At 45.8% G+C, this 19,622-nt stretch overlaps 1 protein-coding gene across 5 annotated transcripts in view; it reads left to right on the top strand.

Annotated features, from left to right (window-relative positions):
• The window catches only part of Hrs (Hepatocyte growth factor regulated tyrosine kinase substrate), a 70,291-nt gene extending 50,882 nt beyond the window's left edge, over positions 1–19,409 (top strand). For all 5 annotated transcript variants that reach the window (XM_070095687.1, XM_070095685.1, XM_070095688.1 and 2 more), the window contains 2 exons: positions 2,135–2,526; positions 18,551–19,409. In XM_070095687.1, coding sequence (XP_069951788.1) covers positions 2,135–2,526; positions 18,551–18,801 — 643 coding nt within the window. In that variant the 3' untranslated portion in view covers positions 18,802–19,409. The remainder of the gene's footprint in view (positions 1–2,134; positions 2,527–18,550) is intronic.
• Positions 19,410–19,622: the final 213 nt, after the last annotated feature.

Genomic DNA, 19,622 nt, shown 5'->3' with positions numbered 1-19,622 from the left:
CATATATAAAGATATATAACATATCCCTCCAAACTGCCAATATCCCAAACCCCTCCTTTAAAATGCAGGCATTATACTTCCCATTTCCAGTACTTAAGTTCCGTTATATAAAAATAGCTGGTTTCCCTGAATCTCTCTACTAAATATTACCCTGCTCACACTCCAACAGCTCGTCAGGTCCCAATAACCATTCGTCTCCATTCACTCCTATCTAACACGCTCACGCACGCTTACTGGAAGTCCAAGCCTCTCGCCCACAAAACCACCTTTACCGTCTCCCTCCAACCTTTTCGAGGATGACCCCTACCCTGCTTTCCTTCCCCTACAGATTTATATGCTCTCCATGTCATTCTGTTAGGTAGGTTGGTAGACAGCAACTACCCAGGGAGGTACTACCGTCCTGCCAAGTGAGTGTAAAAAGGAAGCCTGCATTTGTTTTACATGATGGTAGGATTGCTGCTGTCTTTTTCTTTCTGATAAACATACAAGATTTCAGATACGTCTTCCTACTTCTACTTAGGTCACACTTTACATACATGTACACATTTATGTATACACACACATATCTGAGTTTTCTTAGATTTTGTCTTAATAGTTCTTTTTCTTATTGCTTTTCCTTGAATAATGGGCTATTAACCCCTTTTCCCGTATGGCCTACTAAGAAGAAAACTGTCAGTGGTATGTTTGAATAATTGTTGATGTATGAAAAAAAATCGAGCTATCTTGTAGAAAGAATTGACAGTTTTTCTTAAATTTCTTTTCTGTGATAATGCATAAGAAAAATAAAATGGACCAGAAGTTTATATTTTCTTGTTTTTAGAGAAAATAAAGAATTGGAGGTAAAGTTAATAGTAATTTATGGTTTTACACTGTTGGTCAGATGCTGAACTTCAATAAATATTTTTGGAGAATTAAGATCAATAGGGAAAGAATCTCCAAAATTCTCGGATGCAGAGTTCAGATTTTTAGTGGGTAGATTAATATAGTACAGTGGACCCCCGCTTAACGATCACCTCCCAATGCGACCAATTATGTAAGTGTATTTATGTAAGTGCGTTTGTACATGTATGTTTGGGGGTCTGAAATGGACTAATCTACTTCACAATATTCCTTATGGGAATAAATTCGGTCAGTACTGGCACCTGAACATACTTCTGGAATGAAAAAATATCGTTAACCGGGGGTCCACTGTACTGTATATGTTTTTTACGATTTTACCCCAGGAATAGAACATACAGTACAACATAGTTATGAATTAAATGGGAGCAGACTGGCATATTACTTATCTAAAATAGTCTATAATACTGGAAAAACTTAAAAAAAAAAAAAAAAAAAGTGGTACTGTATAATACTACTACAAAATTACATCCTTTGAATTCCTTAGTCTCTACTGATGGTAATTTGATAATGACAAATACAAGTTTTTTTTGTTTCCTGTAATTCCAGATACTTTTGTCATATCATTTGATGCTTCAGTGCAATTAATTTTACATCCAAACATCCTCGCTGTGAATTATTGTAATTTTGGATGCCAATTTCATGAACCAAGAAATTTGTAGCTTTCTGTGAATGTGCCAAACATTGCACAGCATTTACTTCTGGGAGGAGGGGATTTATAAAAGTAACTTTCATCATTTTCTTTAAAGCCTTAGATATTGCTAAAAAGAAAAGATGCTATTCTGTTACTGTTAATTTAAACAGGAAACTCTTCATAAGTTTGCTACCATTCATATTTGGATACTTGGTGGTCTATCCAGTACTGTTCTGTCTTGTAATGGGATGCTTGGTTTAAAAAAATTACAAGAGTTGACATGTGACAAATTCAAACTAAAAAGAACAGAACGATGAAGTATTGTACTGTATGTGAAAGAAAATACATATATGGAATATTTTGTCAGTATGAAACTGTTTTCGAAAGTGCTGTATATTTAGTACCTAATACTAGTCTTGCACTAGTATTATAATCATGGGGAAGCTCTAAACCTGTAGGATTATACAGCACATGTAGGGGGGGGGATAGAAGGTATTCAGGCTCAATTGAGGGAACCCCTGCACAAGTAGACCTATGTGTAAAGGAAAAAGATTCAGACTTATTTATTCATATGATTATTATTTTTTGTTTGTTTTATTTCAGGCAAATACAGATGATGCAGAAGCTGGAAATTATGAGAAAGAAGAAACAGGAGTATCTTGAATATCAGCGTCAGCTTGCCCTTCATCGCATGGCAGAGAGTGAACGTGAAATATTCAACAAAGCATCTGGGATTGGTGCACCAGGCCCAATGTACTCTGTTGGGTATCCTGCATATCCAGGCGCACCAGGTCCTATGCCAGGACACATGTTCCCACCGCAACCTGAGGGTGCACCGCCTAACTCAATGCCTTTCCAACCTCCTCCTGGCCAACCCCAGTATCAGCATCCTCCTGGATGTGTGATGCCTGTTGGACCAGGACCTACCCAACCAGGTTCTCAACCAGGTTACCAACCACCACCACCTCCAGAGTTCTCTCCATATAATATGCAAGGTATAACATTAGTTAAGGTGTAAGCTTAATGCTTGTAATGCAATTTTTTTTTTTTTTTTTAAACAGAGCAGAGATGGAAAACAAAAAGTGCTAAACCCACTAGGATCACAGAGTGCTGTCTTGTGCTCTGAATCAGCAAAGCTAGTCAAAATCAGCCAGCCTTTCTTGAATGCAGTCACCAAGATAATAAAAATTCTGGGGCCAGATGTGGCTTTTATAAGACTGAATGAATGATGTGAAAGTTTCCTCTTTGTTGGGGGATATCACTGCCTTCCTGGGAGATGGCCAATGTAGTTAAAAAAACAAATGGATATAGGGTTTTAGGATAATGATTACAAGACTGGCTCACAAAATCATAATGACACTATTGTAAACAAACTGAAGACCCCTCAAGGGAGGTTCCTTGATGCTGGTGAGGGGCTCTTGACCTAGGGAATTGGATATGTGCTTCAGCTCCCTGAATACCTTCCACCCCCCCCCCCACAGGCGTTGTATAATCCTACGGGTTTAGCGCTTCCCCATGATTATAATAATAATTGAACCCGTGGCGAGTCATAAAACTCCAGACAGACATGTTAGCTATATTGTTCTTACTCCAGAACAATCATTTGGTGGACATTGTCATTATAGGTCCTCTTCAAGGGGGGCTCCTTGGCATGGTGAAGAGGCTCTTGGTCTGAGGAATTAGACCTGTCGGTCTACTTCCTCAGACCGAACCTAATTACCCCCCAATCCCCCGTTCCCTATCCCATCCTCCCCTTTTTCCTTTCCTCCTCCTCCTCCTCCCCACCCCCTCCCTTTTCCCCTTCCTTTTTGGCCTTTTTTTTTTTTTTTTTTTTTCCAAAGGCACGCTATTTCCTAGGTAGGGGAAAGGGTACCGGGGTCCATCCCATTCCGTTAAGGTTCTTGGCGGTGGCGTAGTTTGCCGTGAAATCTGGATTGCCTGGGGATGTCCTGATCCCTCTCCGGTATCCCGGAGGGTGGCTTTGGGTGTCTCTCGGGTGACGGGTGTATCTCTGGAAGCCACCTTTCGGATTCTGGGGGTGGTGGCCGAAGGAGGTATGCTTTGTGGCGGATTTCCGACCGCCCTCTCTTGTCCACCGAGGTAGCTCAGCAGATGTGAGGTTGCTATCCCGGATTGCCGGTTTACTGGCATGATGGGTAGGGTATGGCACGGGTTCCATACTGCATCTGCGCTACTTGCGGTGCTGAGGTCCTCTTGGGCGCGGAGGGAGATTTCTGACCCCTTTCATTCCTCCTAGGAACTATCCCTCCCTGGTCCCCCCTTTTTTTATTCTTTTTTTTATTTTTATTTTCTTTTCTTTCTTTTTTTTCTTAAAAACAAAAAGAAAGAAGTAACCTAACCATGGCAGCCCTAGTCCATTAACCTGCTACCCCCGGGCCCCTTCTTGATACCGCACCCCGTTCTGACCCCGCCTCGTCTTTGGACCACTCTTCGGACACTCCTCATGCCTCTGTACCTCTTGCCAGTGCCGTTTCCTCACCCGCTTCAGGTACTGAGGCCTCGACTGACTCCTTCGATTTATCTGACCTTCGCTCTCCTCTGACTATGCTTCCGGCCTCTCCCTCTACGGTGCGGCAATTTTCGAATCGCCGGCCCGTTCCACGTCGGACCAACTCTGGTCCCACGCCTAAACGACAACGACAATTACCTGCTGATGATACTTCTCCACCTTCTCGTTCTTCTCAGAAAAGATCGACACGTCCTTCACTACCTTTCCACGCTCAGTTTCAGACTGCACAATGGACTAAATTCTTCACTTTACGACCGACTTCCTCTACTGCCTATCTTTCTGACCACAGTATTGGCAAGGCACTCCTTCGCCATGTTGGTAAAGATATTTCTTTTCATGCTCTTAAGAGCGGTACGCGCATCGTCACCGTACAGAATGCTACCCAGGCTCATGAGCTTTCTCGTCTTTCCCATATCGATACTGTTCCTGTAACTATTGAAAAGCATCATTCCCTCAATTCTTGTAGTGGTACCATCATTCTGCCCCATACCATAGTTCAACAAAATTTCCAGACATGTGGCACTGACATTCTTGAACAGCTGGAACTCCAAGATCTCCCAATCCTCGAGGTAGACACTTACATTCTTCCTGCCCGCGGGCGGAGATGATACCCTAGCAATGTGGCTCGTTTAACTTTTGACAGCCGTGAATTCCCATCCTCAGTTTATGTAGCAGGACATCGGTTACAAGTTCGAAAGGTGATCCCTACACCGCAACAGTGTAGAAATTGCTGGCGATTTGGCCATCCAGCGAAATATTGCAGATCTATCTCCGAATGCCCAGTCTGTGGTGCCGATGACCATTCTAATACGTCTTGCAATCGACCTCCCTCTTGCCTTAATTCCTCTTCAAGGGGGGCTCCTTGGCGTGGTGAAGAGGCTCTTGGTCTGAGGAATTAGCCCTGTCGGTCTTCTTCCTCAGACCGAACCTAATTACCCCCCATTCTCCCCTCCCCTATCCCATCCTCCCCTTTTTCCATTCCTCCTCCTCCTCCTCCCCCCTCCCTTTTGCCCTTCCTCTTTTTAGCCTTCGTGATTTCTCCCACAGGCGCGCTAGTTCCTAGGTAGGGGAAAGGACACCGGGGTCCATCCCATTCCGTTGAGGTTTCTTGGCGGTGGCGTAGTTTGCCGTGGAATCTGGATTGCCTAGGGATGTCCCGATCCCTCTCCGGTATCCCGGAGTAGCTTTGGGTGTCTTTTGGGCGACGGGTGTATCTCTGGAAGCCACCTTTCGGATTCCGGGGGTGGTGGCTGAAGGAGGTATGCTTTGTGGCGGATATCCGGCCGCCCTCTCTTTTGTCCACCGAGGTAGCTCGGCAGATGTGAGGTTGCTATCCCAGATTGCTGGTTTACTGGCATGAAGGGTAGGGTATGGCACGGGTTCCATGCTGCATCTGCGCTACTAGCGGTGTCGAGTCCTCTTGGGCGCGGAGGGAGATTTCTGGCCCTTTCATTCCTCCTAGGAACTATCCCTCCCCGGTCCCCCCTTTTTTTTTTCTTTTTTTTGTTTTTATTTTCTTTTCTTCTTTCTTTTTTTTTCTTAAAAACAAAAAGAAAGAAGTAACCTAACCATGGCAGCCCTAGTCCATGAACCTAGTACCCCCGGGCCCCTTTTTGATACCGCACCCCGTTCTGACCCCGCCTCGTCTTTGGACCACTCTTCAGACATTCCTCATGCCTCTGTACCTATTGCCGGTGCTGTTTCCTCACCCGCTTCAGGTACTGAGGCCTCGACTGACTCCTTCGATTTATCAGACCTTCGCTCTCCTCTGACTATGCTTCCGGCCTCTCCCTCTACGGTGCGGCAATTTTCAAATCGCCGACCCGTTCCACGTCGGACCAACTCTGGTCCCACGCCTAAACGTCAACGACAATTACCTGCTGATGATACTTCTCCACCTTCACCTTCTCGTTCTTCTCAGAAACGATTGACACGTCCTTCACTACCTTTCCACGCTCAGTTTCAGACTGAACAGTGGACTAAATTCTTCACTTTACGACCAACTTCCTCTACTGCCTATCTTTCTGACCATAGTATTGGCAAGGCACTCCTACGCCATGTTGGTAAAGATATTTCTTTTCATGCTCTTAAGAGCGGTACGCGCATCATTACCGTACAGAATGCTACCCAGGCTCGTGAGCTCTCTCGTCTTTCCCATATAGATACTGTTCCTGTCACCCTTGAAAAACATCATTCCCTCAATTCTTGTAGTGGTACCGTTATTCTGCCCCATACCATAGTTCAACAAAATTTCCAGACATGTGGCACCGACATTCTCGAACAGCTGGAACTCCAAGATCTCCCAATCCTCAAGGTAGACACTTACGTTCTTCCTGCCCGTGGGCGGAGACGATACCCTAGCAATGTGGCTCGTTTAACTTTTGACAGCCGAGAACTCCCATCCTCCGTTTATATAGCAGGACATCGGTTACAAGTTCGAAAGGTGATCCCTACACCACAACAGTGTAGAAATTGCTGGCGATTTGGCCATCCAGCGAAATATTGCAGATCTATCGCCGAATGCCCAGTCTGTGGTGCCGATGACCATTCTAATACGTCTTGCAATCGATCTCCCTCTTGCCTTAACTGTCATGAGGCTCACCCTTCGTACTCTCGCCGTTGTCAGGTCTATTTAAACGAGCGGGAAATCCGTTACCTCAAAGAGACAGAAGGTCTCCCTTATGCCATGGCAGTTTCTCATCTCCGCCTCCAAGGGAGACTCCCACGTGTTTCTTATTCCCGTGTTTCAAAACGTCCCCCCACTTCTGGTATCCCATCTTCTACACCCACCTCTGTGGTTACCTCTCCCATAATCACTCCTGTATCTAATCCTTTTGCTGTCCTCGGCTCAGACGTCCCTACTTCAACGCCTCAGTCTAATCTCGCTTCTTCGAGTTCTCTCTTACAAGCCTCAGTATCGACGAGACCTCGTACGACACCTCTTCCCAATCGTCCCTCTACTTCTCAAAAGTCAAAAAAAGGTCCGGTAACACCTCCTACCCATCTTCCACCTCCTCATTTTACCCTCCCTGTCTCTGTCCCTAGTTCTTCCCCTCTCACTGGCTCGGTTACAAGTGCAGAGGTTCACCCTCCTCCTCGTAATGTACCTTCCTCCCCTGTTCCCTCCCAAGTTTCTTCCTCTTCTGCCACCTCCCAGGTTCCTGTCTCTTCTGTCCCCTGCCACGCTTCTCCAGTTCCCTCCACCCTTTCGCCCCCCCCTACCTTGGTACAGTCCAATACAGTTCCAATCTTTACTCATCCTCCCCCTACCATTCCCAATATTGTCTCCCATACGACATCTCTGAATTCCGAAACACTTGAAGCAATCTCTGAATATATTGCAGAGACCAAACCATCAATGGACACTGATCCACCTTCCGCTCTTTCTCTCTCCTCTGCTCCATCTGCGCAACTCCTTTCTTCACAGCGCACCGTTCCTTCGCTGCTTGAACATTTTCCACTGCCTCCGCATGTGGACTTTTCTAACCCTTCTAGTCCGTAGGAACCCTTACCTGCGGATTTCAAGTATCTTTATCATTGCCAATCATGGCCTTTTTACAGTGGAATATACGCGGCCTCAGGGGTAATCGGGGTGAGCTTCAGATGTTACTCTCCCAGTTTGCCCCTGTTGGTGTTTGCTTACAGGAACCAAAATTACACTCTGCTGTTATTTCTCACATCTCAGGCTATAATTTGTTGTATTCTTCAGATCCTTTTCCTGATGGGACCTTTAATGAAAGTGCCCTTCTTCTCCGCACTGATATTCCGTACCATCAGCTATTTATTCATACTTCGCTGCATTACACAGCAGCCCGTATCCACTTACATAGGTGGTATACGCTCTGTTCTTTATATCTCTCTCCTTCTCGGGCATTATCTATTCCGGATTTTGCCTTCCTTGTTTCGTCATTACCGCCACCGATTCTGTTACTTGGTGATTTTAATGCCCACCATTTCCTCTGGGGAGGGTCTCACTGTGATTCCCGTGGAATTCAGTTAGAGGCTTTTCTTGCCACCCACCCCCTCCATGTTTTAAATACAGGTACTCACACCCATTTTGATCCTCGGACTCATACTCTCTCTTGCATCGATCTCTCAGTTTGCTCTTCCTCCGCCGCATTAGACTTTACTTGGTCTGTTCTCCCGGACTTACATGACAGTGATCATTTCCCAATCATTCTTTCTTCCCCTTCATATTCGCCACCTCTTCGCACCCCACGCTGGCAATTTAATCGGGCAAATTGGAACCTTTACTCACACCTGACTGTTTTTAAAGAGGTTCCTTCTTCGTCCTCCATCGATGAGCTTTTACACCTCTTCTCGTCCTCCGTCTTCACCGCAGCTTCTCATTCTATACCCCAAACTTCGGGCAGGCATTCTCAGAAATGCGTGCCTTGGTGGTCTCCTGCTTGTGCTCGTGCAGTACGTTTGAAACGCGCTGCATGGGGCAGGTACCGGTACAATAGAACCACAGAGCGACTCCTTGATTTTAAACAGAAGCGTGCGATCGCTCGCCGTGTCATCCGTGACGCTAAACGCACTTGCTGGCGAGATTATGTCTCCACCATCACCTCTGCTTCCTCTATGAGTGCAGTCTGGAAAAAAGTACGAAAACTGAGTGGTAAATATTCTCCTGACCCGGCTCCTGTTCTGCGAGTTGCCGGTGTTGATATAGCAAACCCACTAGATGTTGCCAATGAAATTGGCAATCATCTGGTCCGTATTTCTCAGGGACTCCATCTATGCCCCTCATTTCTTTCCTCAAAGTCTGCCAGAGAGTTAGCACCCTTGGACTTTTCTTCTCTCAGAGAAGAACAGTATAATGTGCCTTTTACACTTCAAGAACTGGAGGCAACACTCTCAGCTTGTCGATCATCGGCAGCTGGGCCCGACGACATTCATATTCGTATGCTACAACATTTACATCAGTCAGCCCTTGCAGTCCTATTACGCCTTTACAATCTTATTTGGTCACAAGGAGTTCTTCCACAGCTGTGGAAATCCGCCATTGTTCTCCCTTTCCGCAAACCAGGCACTACGGGACATGAAACCTCCCACTATCGTCCCATTGCTCTTACCAGTGCAGTTTGCAAAGTAATGGAACGTCTAGTAAATAGACGTTTAGTGTGGTATTTAGAGACACACAACAGTCTCTCCACTCGTCAATATGGCTTTCGTAAGGGACGTTCTACCATAGACCCCTTACTGCGCTTGGATACGTATGTTCGTAATGCCTTTGCGAATAACCACTCAGTTATTGCCATATTTTTTGACCTTGAGAAGGCATATGACACAACTTGGAGGTATAATATTTTAGCCCAAGTCCACTCCTTAGGCCTTCGAGGCAATCTACCATCCTTCCTTAAGAACTTTTTAACTGACAGGCATTTCCGTGTTCGGGTTAATAATGTGCTCTCCCCGGACTTTGTCCAAGCTGAAGGTGTCCCCCAGGGATGTGTTCTGAGCACAACACTTTTTCTCCTTGCTATTAATGATTTGGCCTCTAGTCTTCCATCAAATATTTGGTCATCACTCTATGTTGATGACTTCGCTATTGCCTGTGCAGGCGCTGACTGTCACCTCCTTACAGTTTCTCTCCAGCATGCAGTCGACCGTGTTTCCAATTGGGCCACCACACATGGGTTTAAATTTTCCAGCACTAAAACCCACCAAATCACTTTCACTAGACGCTCTGTCATCTCTGATCATCCTTTGTACCTCTATGGCTCACGTATCCCTGAACGTGATACAGTCAAGTTTCTGGGCCTCCTCTTTGATCGTAGGTTATCCTGGAAACCTCACATTACCTCTCTGAAGGCAACTTGTCACAGCCGGCTGAACCTTCTTAAAACCCTTGCTCATCTTTCGTGGGGAGCTGATCGTCGAACCCTCCTTCACCTACATTCCACCCTTATTTTATCGAAACTTGATTATGGTGACCAGATCTATTCAGCGGCATCTCCTGCTACTCTCTCTAGCCTTAACCCCATTCATCACCAAGGATTACGTTTATGCCTTGGTGCTTTTCGCTCTTCCCCTGTCGAAAGCCTCTATGCAGAAGCGAACGTTCCATCCTTATCCGATCGCCGTGATGCCCATTGCCTGCGCTACTATGTACGCTCTCATGATCTCCGCAATCCTTCCATTTATAGAATGGTCACTGATATTAGTAGACATTCTTTATTTGTTCGCCGCCCCTGCTTACTCCGTCCCTTCTCTCTTCGCCTTCATTCGCTCTTGTCTTCTCTTCAACTACCACCTTTCTATGTACATGTAGCATCTCACTTTTCCCTACCCCCCTGGGAAGTTCCAGCTGTTCGAGTCTGTTCTTTCTCCCTCCCTTGCTCGAAAGCCCAACTGTCTACGGTCGCTTCCCGCTCTCTTTTTCTTGACCACTTTCACTCTCATTCTCATGCCATTGCTGTGTACACAGATGGCTCTAAGTCTTCTGACGGCGTAGGATTCGCAGCAGTGTTTCCGGACAGCGTCGTACAAGGGCATTTACTATCTTCAGCTAGTATTTTTACTGCTGAATTATATGCCATCCTTACAGCACTTATCCGTATTGCATCTATGCCTGTGTCATCATTTGTGGTTGTCTCAGACTCCCTTAGTGCTTTACAGGCTATACAAAAATTTGATACACCTCACCCCTTAGTCCTTCGTATCCAACTTTGGCTACGCCGCATCTTTACTAAGCATAAAGATATTGTTTTTTGTTGGGTCCCTGGTCATGTTGACGTACAGGGCAATGAACAGGCAGACACTGCTGCGCGGTCAGCAGTACATGACCTACCAGTTTCTTATAGAGGTATTCCATGTACGGACTATTTTGCTGTAATATCTTCCCACCTTCACACCCGTTGGCAACAACGTTGGTCTACTATGCTCGGCAACAAACTTCAGTCTATTAAACCGAGTATAGGTTACTGGCCGTCTTCTTATCACCAGTGTCGAGGTTGGGAGACTACTCTCTCCCGTCTTCGCATTGGCCATACTCGTCTTACTCATGGATATCTCATGGAGAGGCGTCTTGCTCCTCTCTGTGAGAATTGCCAAGCTCCATTATCAGTCAGCCACATTCTGTTGGACTGCCCACTTTATCAACGAGCACGCAGAATTTACCTCTGTCGTCGTCTTCGCCCCGCTGCTCTCTCTTTACCTTCCCTTCTCGCTGATGGACCCACCTTTCATCCGGACTCTCTCATTGACTTTTTGACAACGACTGACTTACTTCACAAATTCTGATACTTTCAGCCCTTTCTACTTGTATCTCTTGCTACCCTCTACCCCCGTACTATCCCCTGCCCCGCTGTTTTCTGTAACCTGCTGATCATCCCCCCTCCCTTCTGCCATCCAATTCCCTTGCTTCCTTCCCTACCCTGCAGCGCTGTATAGCCCTTGTGGCTTAGCGCTTCTTTTTGATTATAATAATAATAATCTTGCCTTAATTGTCATGAGGCTCACCCTTCGTACTCTCGCCGTTGTCAAGTTTACTTAAACGAGCGGGAAATCCGTTACCTCAAAGAGGCAGAAGGTCTCCCTTATGCCATGGCAGTTTCTCATCTCTGCCTCCAAGGGAGACTACCTCATGTTTCTTATTCCCGTGTTTCAAAACGTCCCCCCACTTCTGGTATCCCATCTTCTGCACCCACCTCTGTGGTTACCTCTCCCATAGTCACTCCTGTAGCTAATTCTTTTGCTGTCCTCGGCTCAGACGTCCCTACTTCAACGTCTCAGTCTGATCTTGCTTCTTCGTGTTCTCTCTCACAAGCCTCAGTAGCGACGAGATCTCGTATGACACCTCCCAATCGTCCCTCTACTTCTCAAAAGTCAAAAAAAAAAAAAAGGGTCCGTTAACACCTCCTACCCATCTTCCAACTCCTCATTTTCCCTTCCCTGTCTCTGTACCTGGTTCTCCCCCTCTCACTGGCTCTGTTACAAGTGTAGAGGTTCACCCTCCTCCTCGTACTGTACCTTCCTCCCCTGTTCCCTCCCAAGTTTCTTCCTCTTCGGCCACCTCCCAGGTTTCTGCCTCTTCTGTCCCCTTCCACGCTTCTCCAGTTCCCTCCACCCTTCCGTCCCCCCCTACCTTGGTACAGTCCATTACAGTTCCAATCTTTACTCATCCTCCCCCTACCATTTCCAATATTGTCTCTCATACGACGTCTCTGAATTCTGAAACACTTGAAGCAATCTCTGAATATATTGCAGAGACCAAACCATCAATGGACACTGATCCACCCTCCGCTCTTTCTCTCTCCTCTACTCCATCTGCGCAACTCCTTTCTTCACAGCGCACCGTTCCTTCGCTATTTGAACGTTTTCCACTGCCTCCGCATGTGGACTTTTCTAACCCCTCTAGTCCGTAGGAACCCTTACCTGCGGATTTCAGGTATCTTTATCATTGCCAATCATGGCCTATTTACAGTGGAATATACGCGGCCTCAGGGGTAATCGGGGTGAGCTTCAGATGTTACTCTCCCAGTTTTCCCCTGTTGGTGTTTGCTTACAGGAACCAAAATTACACTCTGCTGTTATCTCTCCCATCTCAGGCTATAATTTATTGTATTCTTCAGATCCTTTTCCTGATGGGACCTTTAATGAAAGTGCCCTTCTTCTACACACTGATATTCCGTACCATCAGCTATTTGTTCGTACTTCGCTGCATTACACAGCAGCCCGTATCCACTTGCATAGGTGGTATACGCTCTGCTCTTTATCTCTCTCTCCTTCTCGGGCATTATCTATTCCGGATATTCCCCTCAAGGAAGGTTCCTTGATGTTGGTGAGGGGCTCTTGATTTAGGGAATTGGATCTGTGCTCCAGTTCCCCGAATTAAGCCTGAATGCCTTCCACATCCCCCCCCCCAGGCGCTGTATAATCCTCCGGGTTTAGCGCTTCCCCCTTGATTATAATAATAATATTCCGGATATTGCCTTGTTTCGTCATTACCACCACCGATTCTGTTACTTGGTGATTTTAATGCCCACCATTTCCTCTAGGGGGGTCTCACTGTGATTCCTGTGGCATTCAGTTAGAGGCTTTTCTTGCCACCCACCCCCTCCATGTTTTAAATACAGGTACTCACACCCATTTTGATCCTCGGACTCGCACTCTCTCTTGCATCGATCTCTCAGTCTGCTCTTCCTCCGCCGCATTAGACTTCACTTGGTCTGTTCTTCCGGACTTGCATGACAGCGATCATTTCCCAATCATTCTTACTTCCCCTTCATATTCACCACCTCTTCGCATCCCACGCTAGCAATTTGATCAGGCAAATTGGAACCTTTACTCACACCTAACTGTTTTCAGAGAGGTTCCTTCTTCGTCCTCCATCGATGAGCTTTTACACCTCTTCTTGTCCTCCGTTTTAACCGCAGCTTCTCATTCTATACCCCAAATTTCGGGCAGGCATTCTCAGAAATGCATGCCTTGGTGGTCTGCTTGTGCTCGTGCAGTACGTTTGAAACGCGCTGCATGGGGCAGGTACCGGTACAATAGAACCACAGAGCGACTCCTTGATTTTAAACAGAAGCGTGCGATCGCTCGCCGTGTCATCCGTGACGCTAAACGCACTTGCTGGCGAGATTATGTCTCCACCATCACCTCTGCTTCCTCTATGAGTGCAGTCTGGAGGAAAGTACGAAAACTGAGTGGTAAATATTCTCCTGACCCGGCTCCTGTTCTGCGGGTTGCCGGTGTTGATATAGCAAACCCACTAGATGTTGCCAGTGAAATTGGCAATCATCTGGTCCGTATTTCTCGGGGACTCCATCTATGCCCCTCGTTTCTTTCCTCAAAGTCTGCCAGAGAGTTAGCACCTTTGGACTTTTCTTCTCTCAGAGAAGAACGGTGTAATGTGCCTTTTACACTTCAAGAACTGGAGGCAACACTCTCAGCTTGTCGATCATCGGCAGCTGGGCCCGACGACATTCATATTCGTATGCTACAACATTTACATCAGTCAGCCCTTGCAGTCCTATTACGCCTTTGCAATCTTATTTGGTCACAAGGAGTTCTTCCACAGCTGTGGAAATCCGCCATTGTTCTCCCTTTCCGCAAACCAGGCACTACGGGGCATGAAACCTCCCACTATCGTCCCATTGCTCTTACCAGTGCAGTTTGCAAAGTAATGGAACGTCTGGTAAATAGACGTTTAGTGTGGTATTTAGAGACGCACAACAGTCTCTCCACTCGTCAATATGGCTTTCGTAAGGGACGTTCTACCATAGACCCCTTACTGCGCTTGGATACGTATGTTCGTGATGCCTTTGCGAATGACCACTCAGTTATTGCCATATTTTTTGACCTTGAGGGGGCATATGACACAACTTGGAGGTATAATATTTTAGTCCAAGCCCACTCCTTAGGCCTTTGAGGCAATCTACCATCCTTCCTTAAGAACTTTTTAACTGACGGGCATTTCCGTGTTCGGGTTGATAATGTGCTCTCCCCGGACTTTGTCCAAGCTGGGGGTGTCCCCCAGGGATGTGTTCTGAGCACAGCACTTTTTCTCCTTGCTATTAATGATTTGGCCTCTAGTCTTCCATCAAATATTTGGTCATCACTCTATGTTGATGACTTCGCTGTTGCCTGTGCAGGCGCTGACTGTCACCTCCTTACAGATTCTCTCCAGCATGCAGTCGACCGTGTTTCCAATTGGGCCACCACACGTGGGTTTGAATTTTCCAGCACTAAAACCCACCAAATCACTTTCACTAGACGCTCTGTCATCTCTGATCATCCTTTGTACCTCTATGGCTCACGTATCCCTGAACGTGATACAGTCGAGTTTCTGGGCCTCCTCTTTGATCGTAGGTTATCCTGGAAACCTCACATTACCTCTCTGAAGGCAACTTGTCACAGCCGGCTGAACCTTCTTAAAACCCTTGCTCATCTTTCGTGGGGAGCTGATCGTCGAACCCTCCTTCACCTACATTCCACCCTTATTTTATCGAAACTTGATTGTGGTGACCAGATCTATTCAGCGGCATCTCCTGCTACTCTCTCTAGCCTTAACCCCATTCATCACCAAGGATTACGTTTGTGCCTTGGTGCTTTTCGCTCTTCCCCTGTCGAAAGCCTCTATGCAGAAGCGAACGTTCCATCCTTATCCGATCGCCGTGATGCCCATTGCCTGCGCTACTATGTACGCTCTCATGATCTCCGCAATCCTTCCATTTATAGAATGGTCACTGATATTAGTAGACATTCTTTATTTGTTCGCCGCCCCTGCTTACTCCGTCCCTTCTCTCTTCGCCTTCATTCGCTCTTGTCTTCTCTTCAACTACCACCTTTCTATGTACATGTAGCATCTCACTTTTCCCTACCCCCCTGGGAAGTTCCAGCTGTTCGAGTCTGTTCTTTCTCCCTCCCTTGCTCGAAAGCCCAACTGTCTACGGTCGCTTCCTGCTCTCTTTTTCTTGACCACTTTCACTCTCATTCTCATGCCATTGCTGTGTACACAGATGGCTCTAAGTCTTCTGACGGCGTAGGATTCGCAGCAGTGTTTCCGGACAGCGTCGTACAAGGGCATTTACTATCTTCAGCTAGTATTTTTACTGCTGAATTATATGCCATCCTTACAGCACTTATCCGTATTGCATCTATGCCTGTGTCATCATTTGTGGTTGTCTCAGACTCCCTTAGTGCTTTACAGGCTATACAAAAAATTTGATACACCTCACCCCTTAGTCCTCCGTATCCAACTTTGGCTACGCCGCATCTTTACCAAGCATAAAGATATTGTTTTTTGTTGGGTCCCTGGTCATGTTGACGTACAGGGCAATGAACAGGCAGACACTGCTGCGCGGTCAGCAGTACATGACCTACCAGTTTCTTATAGAGGTATTCCATGTACGGACTATTTTGCTGTAATATCTTCCCACCTTCACACCCGTTGGCAACAACGTTGGTCTACTATGCTCGGCAACAAACTTCAGTCTATTAAACCGAGTATAGGTTACTGGCCGTCTTCTTATCACCAGTGTCGAGGTTGGGAGACTACTCTCTCCCGTCTTCGCATTGGCCATACTCGTCTTACTCATGGATATCTCATGGAGAGGCGTCTTGCTCCTCTCTGTGAGAATTGCCAAGCTCCATTATCAGTCAGCCACATTCTGTTGGACTGCCCACTTTATCAACGAGCACGCAGAATTTACCTCTGTCGTCGTCTTCGCCCCGCTGCTCTCTCTTTACCTTCCCTTCTCGCTGATGGACCCACCTTTCATCCGGACTCTCTCATTGACTTTTTGACAACGACTGACTTACTTCACAAATTCTGATACTTTCAGCCCTTTCTACTTGTATCTCTTGCTACCCTCTACCCCCGTACTATCCCCCGCCCCGCTGTTTTCTGTAACCTGCTGATCATCCCCCCTCCCTTCTGCCATCCAATTCCCTTGCTTCCTTCCCTACCCTGCAGCGCTGTATAGCCCTTGTGGCTTAGCGCTTCTTTTTGATTATAATAATAATAATCTATGTTGATGACTTCGCTATTGCCTGTGCAGGCGCTGACTGTCATCTCATTACAGTTTCTCTCCAGCATGCAGTCGACCGTGTTTCCAATTGGGCCACCACACGTGGGTTTAAATTTTCCAGCACTAAAACCCACAAAATTACTTTCACTAGACGCTCTGTCATCTCCGATCATCCTTTGTACCTCTATGGCTCCCGTATCCCTGAACGTGATAGTCAAGTTTCTGGGCCTCCTCTTTGATCGTAGGTTATCCTGGAAACCTCAGATTACCTCTGAAGGCAACTTGCCACAGCTGGCTGAACCTCCTTAAAACCCTTGCTTATCTTTCATGGGGAGCTGATCGTCGAACCCTCCTTCGCCTACATTCTACCCTTATCTTATCGAAACTTGATTATGGTGACCAGATCTATTCAGCGGCATCTCCTGCTACTCTCTCTAGCCTTAACCCCATTCATCACCAAGGATTACGTTTATGCCTTGGTGCTTTCCGCTCTTCCCCTGTCGAGAGCCTCTATGCAGAAGCGAACGTTCCATCCTTATCCGATCGCCGTGATGCCCATTGCCTTCGCTAGTATGTACGTTCTCATGATCTCCGCAATCCTTCCATTTATAGAATGGTCACTGATGTTAGTAGACATTCTTTATTTGATCGCCGCCTCTGTTTACTCCGTCCCTTCTCTCTTCGCCTTCATTCGCTCGTCTTCTCTTCATTTACCACCTTTCTATGTACATGTAGCATCTCACTTTTCCCTACCCCCCTGGGAAGTTCCAGCTGTTCGAGTCTGTTCTTTCTCTCTCCCTTGCTCGAAAGCCCAACTGTCTACGGTCGCTTCCCGCTCTCATTTTCTTGACCACTTTCACTCTCATTCTCATGCCATTGCTGTGTACACAGATGGCTCCAAGTCTTCCGACGGCGTAGGATTCGCAGCATTGTTTCCGGACAGCGTCGTATAAGGGCATTTACTATCTTCGGCTAGTATTTTTACTGCTGAATAGTATGCCATCCTTACAGCACTTATCTGTATTGCATCTATGCCTGTGTCATCATTTGTGGTTGTCTCAGACTCCCTTAGTGCTTTACAGGCTATACAGAAATTTGATACACCTCACCCCTTAGTCCTCCGTATCCAACTTTGGCTACGCCGCATCTTTACCAAGCATAAAGATATTGTTTTTTGTTGGGTCCCTGGTCATGTTGACGTACAGGGCAATGAACAGGCAGACACTGCTGCGCGGTCAGCAGTACATGACCTACAAGTTTCATGTAGAGGTATTCCATTTACGGACTATTTTGCTGCAATATCTTCCCAACTTCACACCCGTTGGCAACAACGTTGGTCTACTATGCTCGGCAACAAACTTCAATCTGTTAAACAGAGTATAGGTTACTGGCCGTCTTCTTATCACCAGTGTCGAGGTTGGGAGACTACTCTCTCCCGTCTTCGCATTGGCCATACTCGTCTTACTCGTGGATATCTCATGGAGAGGCGCCCTGCTCCTCTCTGTGAGAATTGCCAAGTTCCATTATCAGTCAGCCACTTTCTGTTGGACTGCCCACTTTATCAACGAGCACGCAGAATTTACCTCAGTCGTCGTCTTCGCTCTGCTGCTCTCTCTTTACCTTCCCTTCTCGCTGATGGACCCACCTTTCATCCAGACTCTCTCATTGACTTTTTGACAACTGACTGACTTCGCAAATTCTGATACCTTCAGCCCTTTCTACTTCAATCTCTTGCTACCCCCTACCCTCGTACTATCCCCTGCCCCGCTGTTTTCTGTAACCTACTGATCATCCCTCCTCCCTTCTGCCATCCAGTACCCTCGCTTCCTTCCCTACCCTGCAGCGCTGTATAGCCCTTGTGGCTTAACGCTTCTTTTTGATTATAATAATAATAATAGTCATAGGTTACCTGTTTTTACTGAAAAATTGTAGTTTGTAGAATGACAAATAGCTTAAACCTAATATCTTAGTTAAAAAAGCTTATTTAACATTCTTACTACCTTTCAGGACTTGCCAGTCAGTTACCAAATGTGAGTGGTGGTGGTGGTCCTGGTTATCCATCTCAACATGGTAGCTCAGGGCAGACTGGTCCAGGTATGGTACCTCCACAGATGGCTAGCCAACCCACACTGCAAACTTCGGGTCCAGTTCCTGGTGTGCAGGACGACTTGAGTGGTGGAGCCCCACAAATGCCACCACCACCCAATAAACCACCAACACCACAAGATCAACAAGCAGAGCTGATTTCTTTTGACTAAATGTTTTGTTTAGAGTTATAATCCTTACTCAACTTCTATGTTGCAGACTAGTTGTCAGAATGATGGAATATGTTTATTGCTTGTAATATAATTACTGTAATGATTTAAAATTCAACAGTACATATTCATTTAATCTGCTAGAGAAGGTTGTATCAATTAACATGGCTTACAGTTTCCTAGATGTAGCCCCCCCAAACATGCAATTAATTGGAAACTTAACTTCTAATGTACAATGTTAAGCAATCCAGTTAATATAACCTAACAAAATTATGAACATATGCTGTACTTGCATATTTAATACAAGTGCAGTGTGTGGAATGACAAATTGTGATGGTCTAGCTAGTGCATTTCTCTTATGGTAAGAGAATAACTATCAGGTCTTGCTTAATTACTTAAAAATCTATCTCTTATTTGAAAATATATTTGGCCAAGATGGCCTTTTGTTACTGTATTAAGAATGTAACTTGACAAACTACTTATACCATATAACTGGGCGATGCAACTTTTTGATTAGGATTGAATTTACTGAAACATATACTGTATCTGTAATTTATCCACTCAAATCTTTCTATATTAATTTTGGGAATATAATGTGTATACAAAGTTAACACTAGTAATTTCTTTAACCCCCCCTTTCTTTTTTTTAACATTCCCTGTTAATTTTAAGTATTTTGATGGGCAGATACCTATGGAATAAACACTACCAAAGAGCATCACTTTCTAAAAGGATGGCAAAGATATATGTACTACTAAACAATTTTGATTACTCAACTTGAAGTGGCACATGGAAAATATAAGGTACATTATTAATGAATGTAAGC

Source organism: Cherax quadricarinatus, chromosome 51 (assembly GCF_038502225.1).
Source record: "Cherax quadricarinatus isolate ZL_2023a chromosome 51, ASM3850222v1, whole genome shotgun sequence".
Lineage (NCBI taxonomy): Eukaryota > Metazoa > Arthropoda > Malacostraca > Decapoda > Parastacidae > Cherax > Cherax quadricarinatus.
The sequence above is the reverse complement of the archived record's forward strand: the minus strand, read 5'-3'. Positions and strand labels throughout refer to the sequence as shown.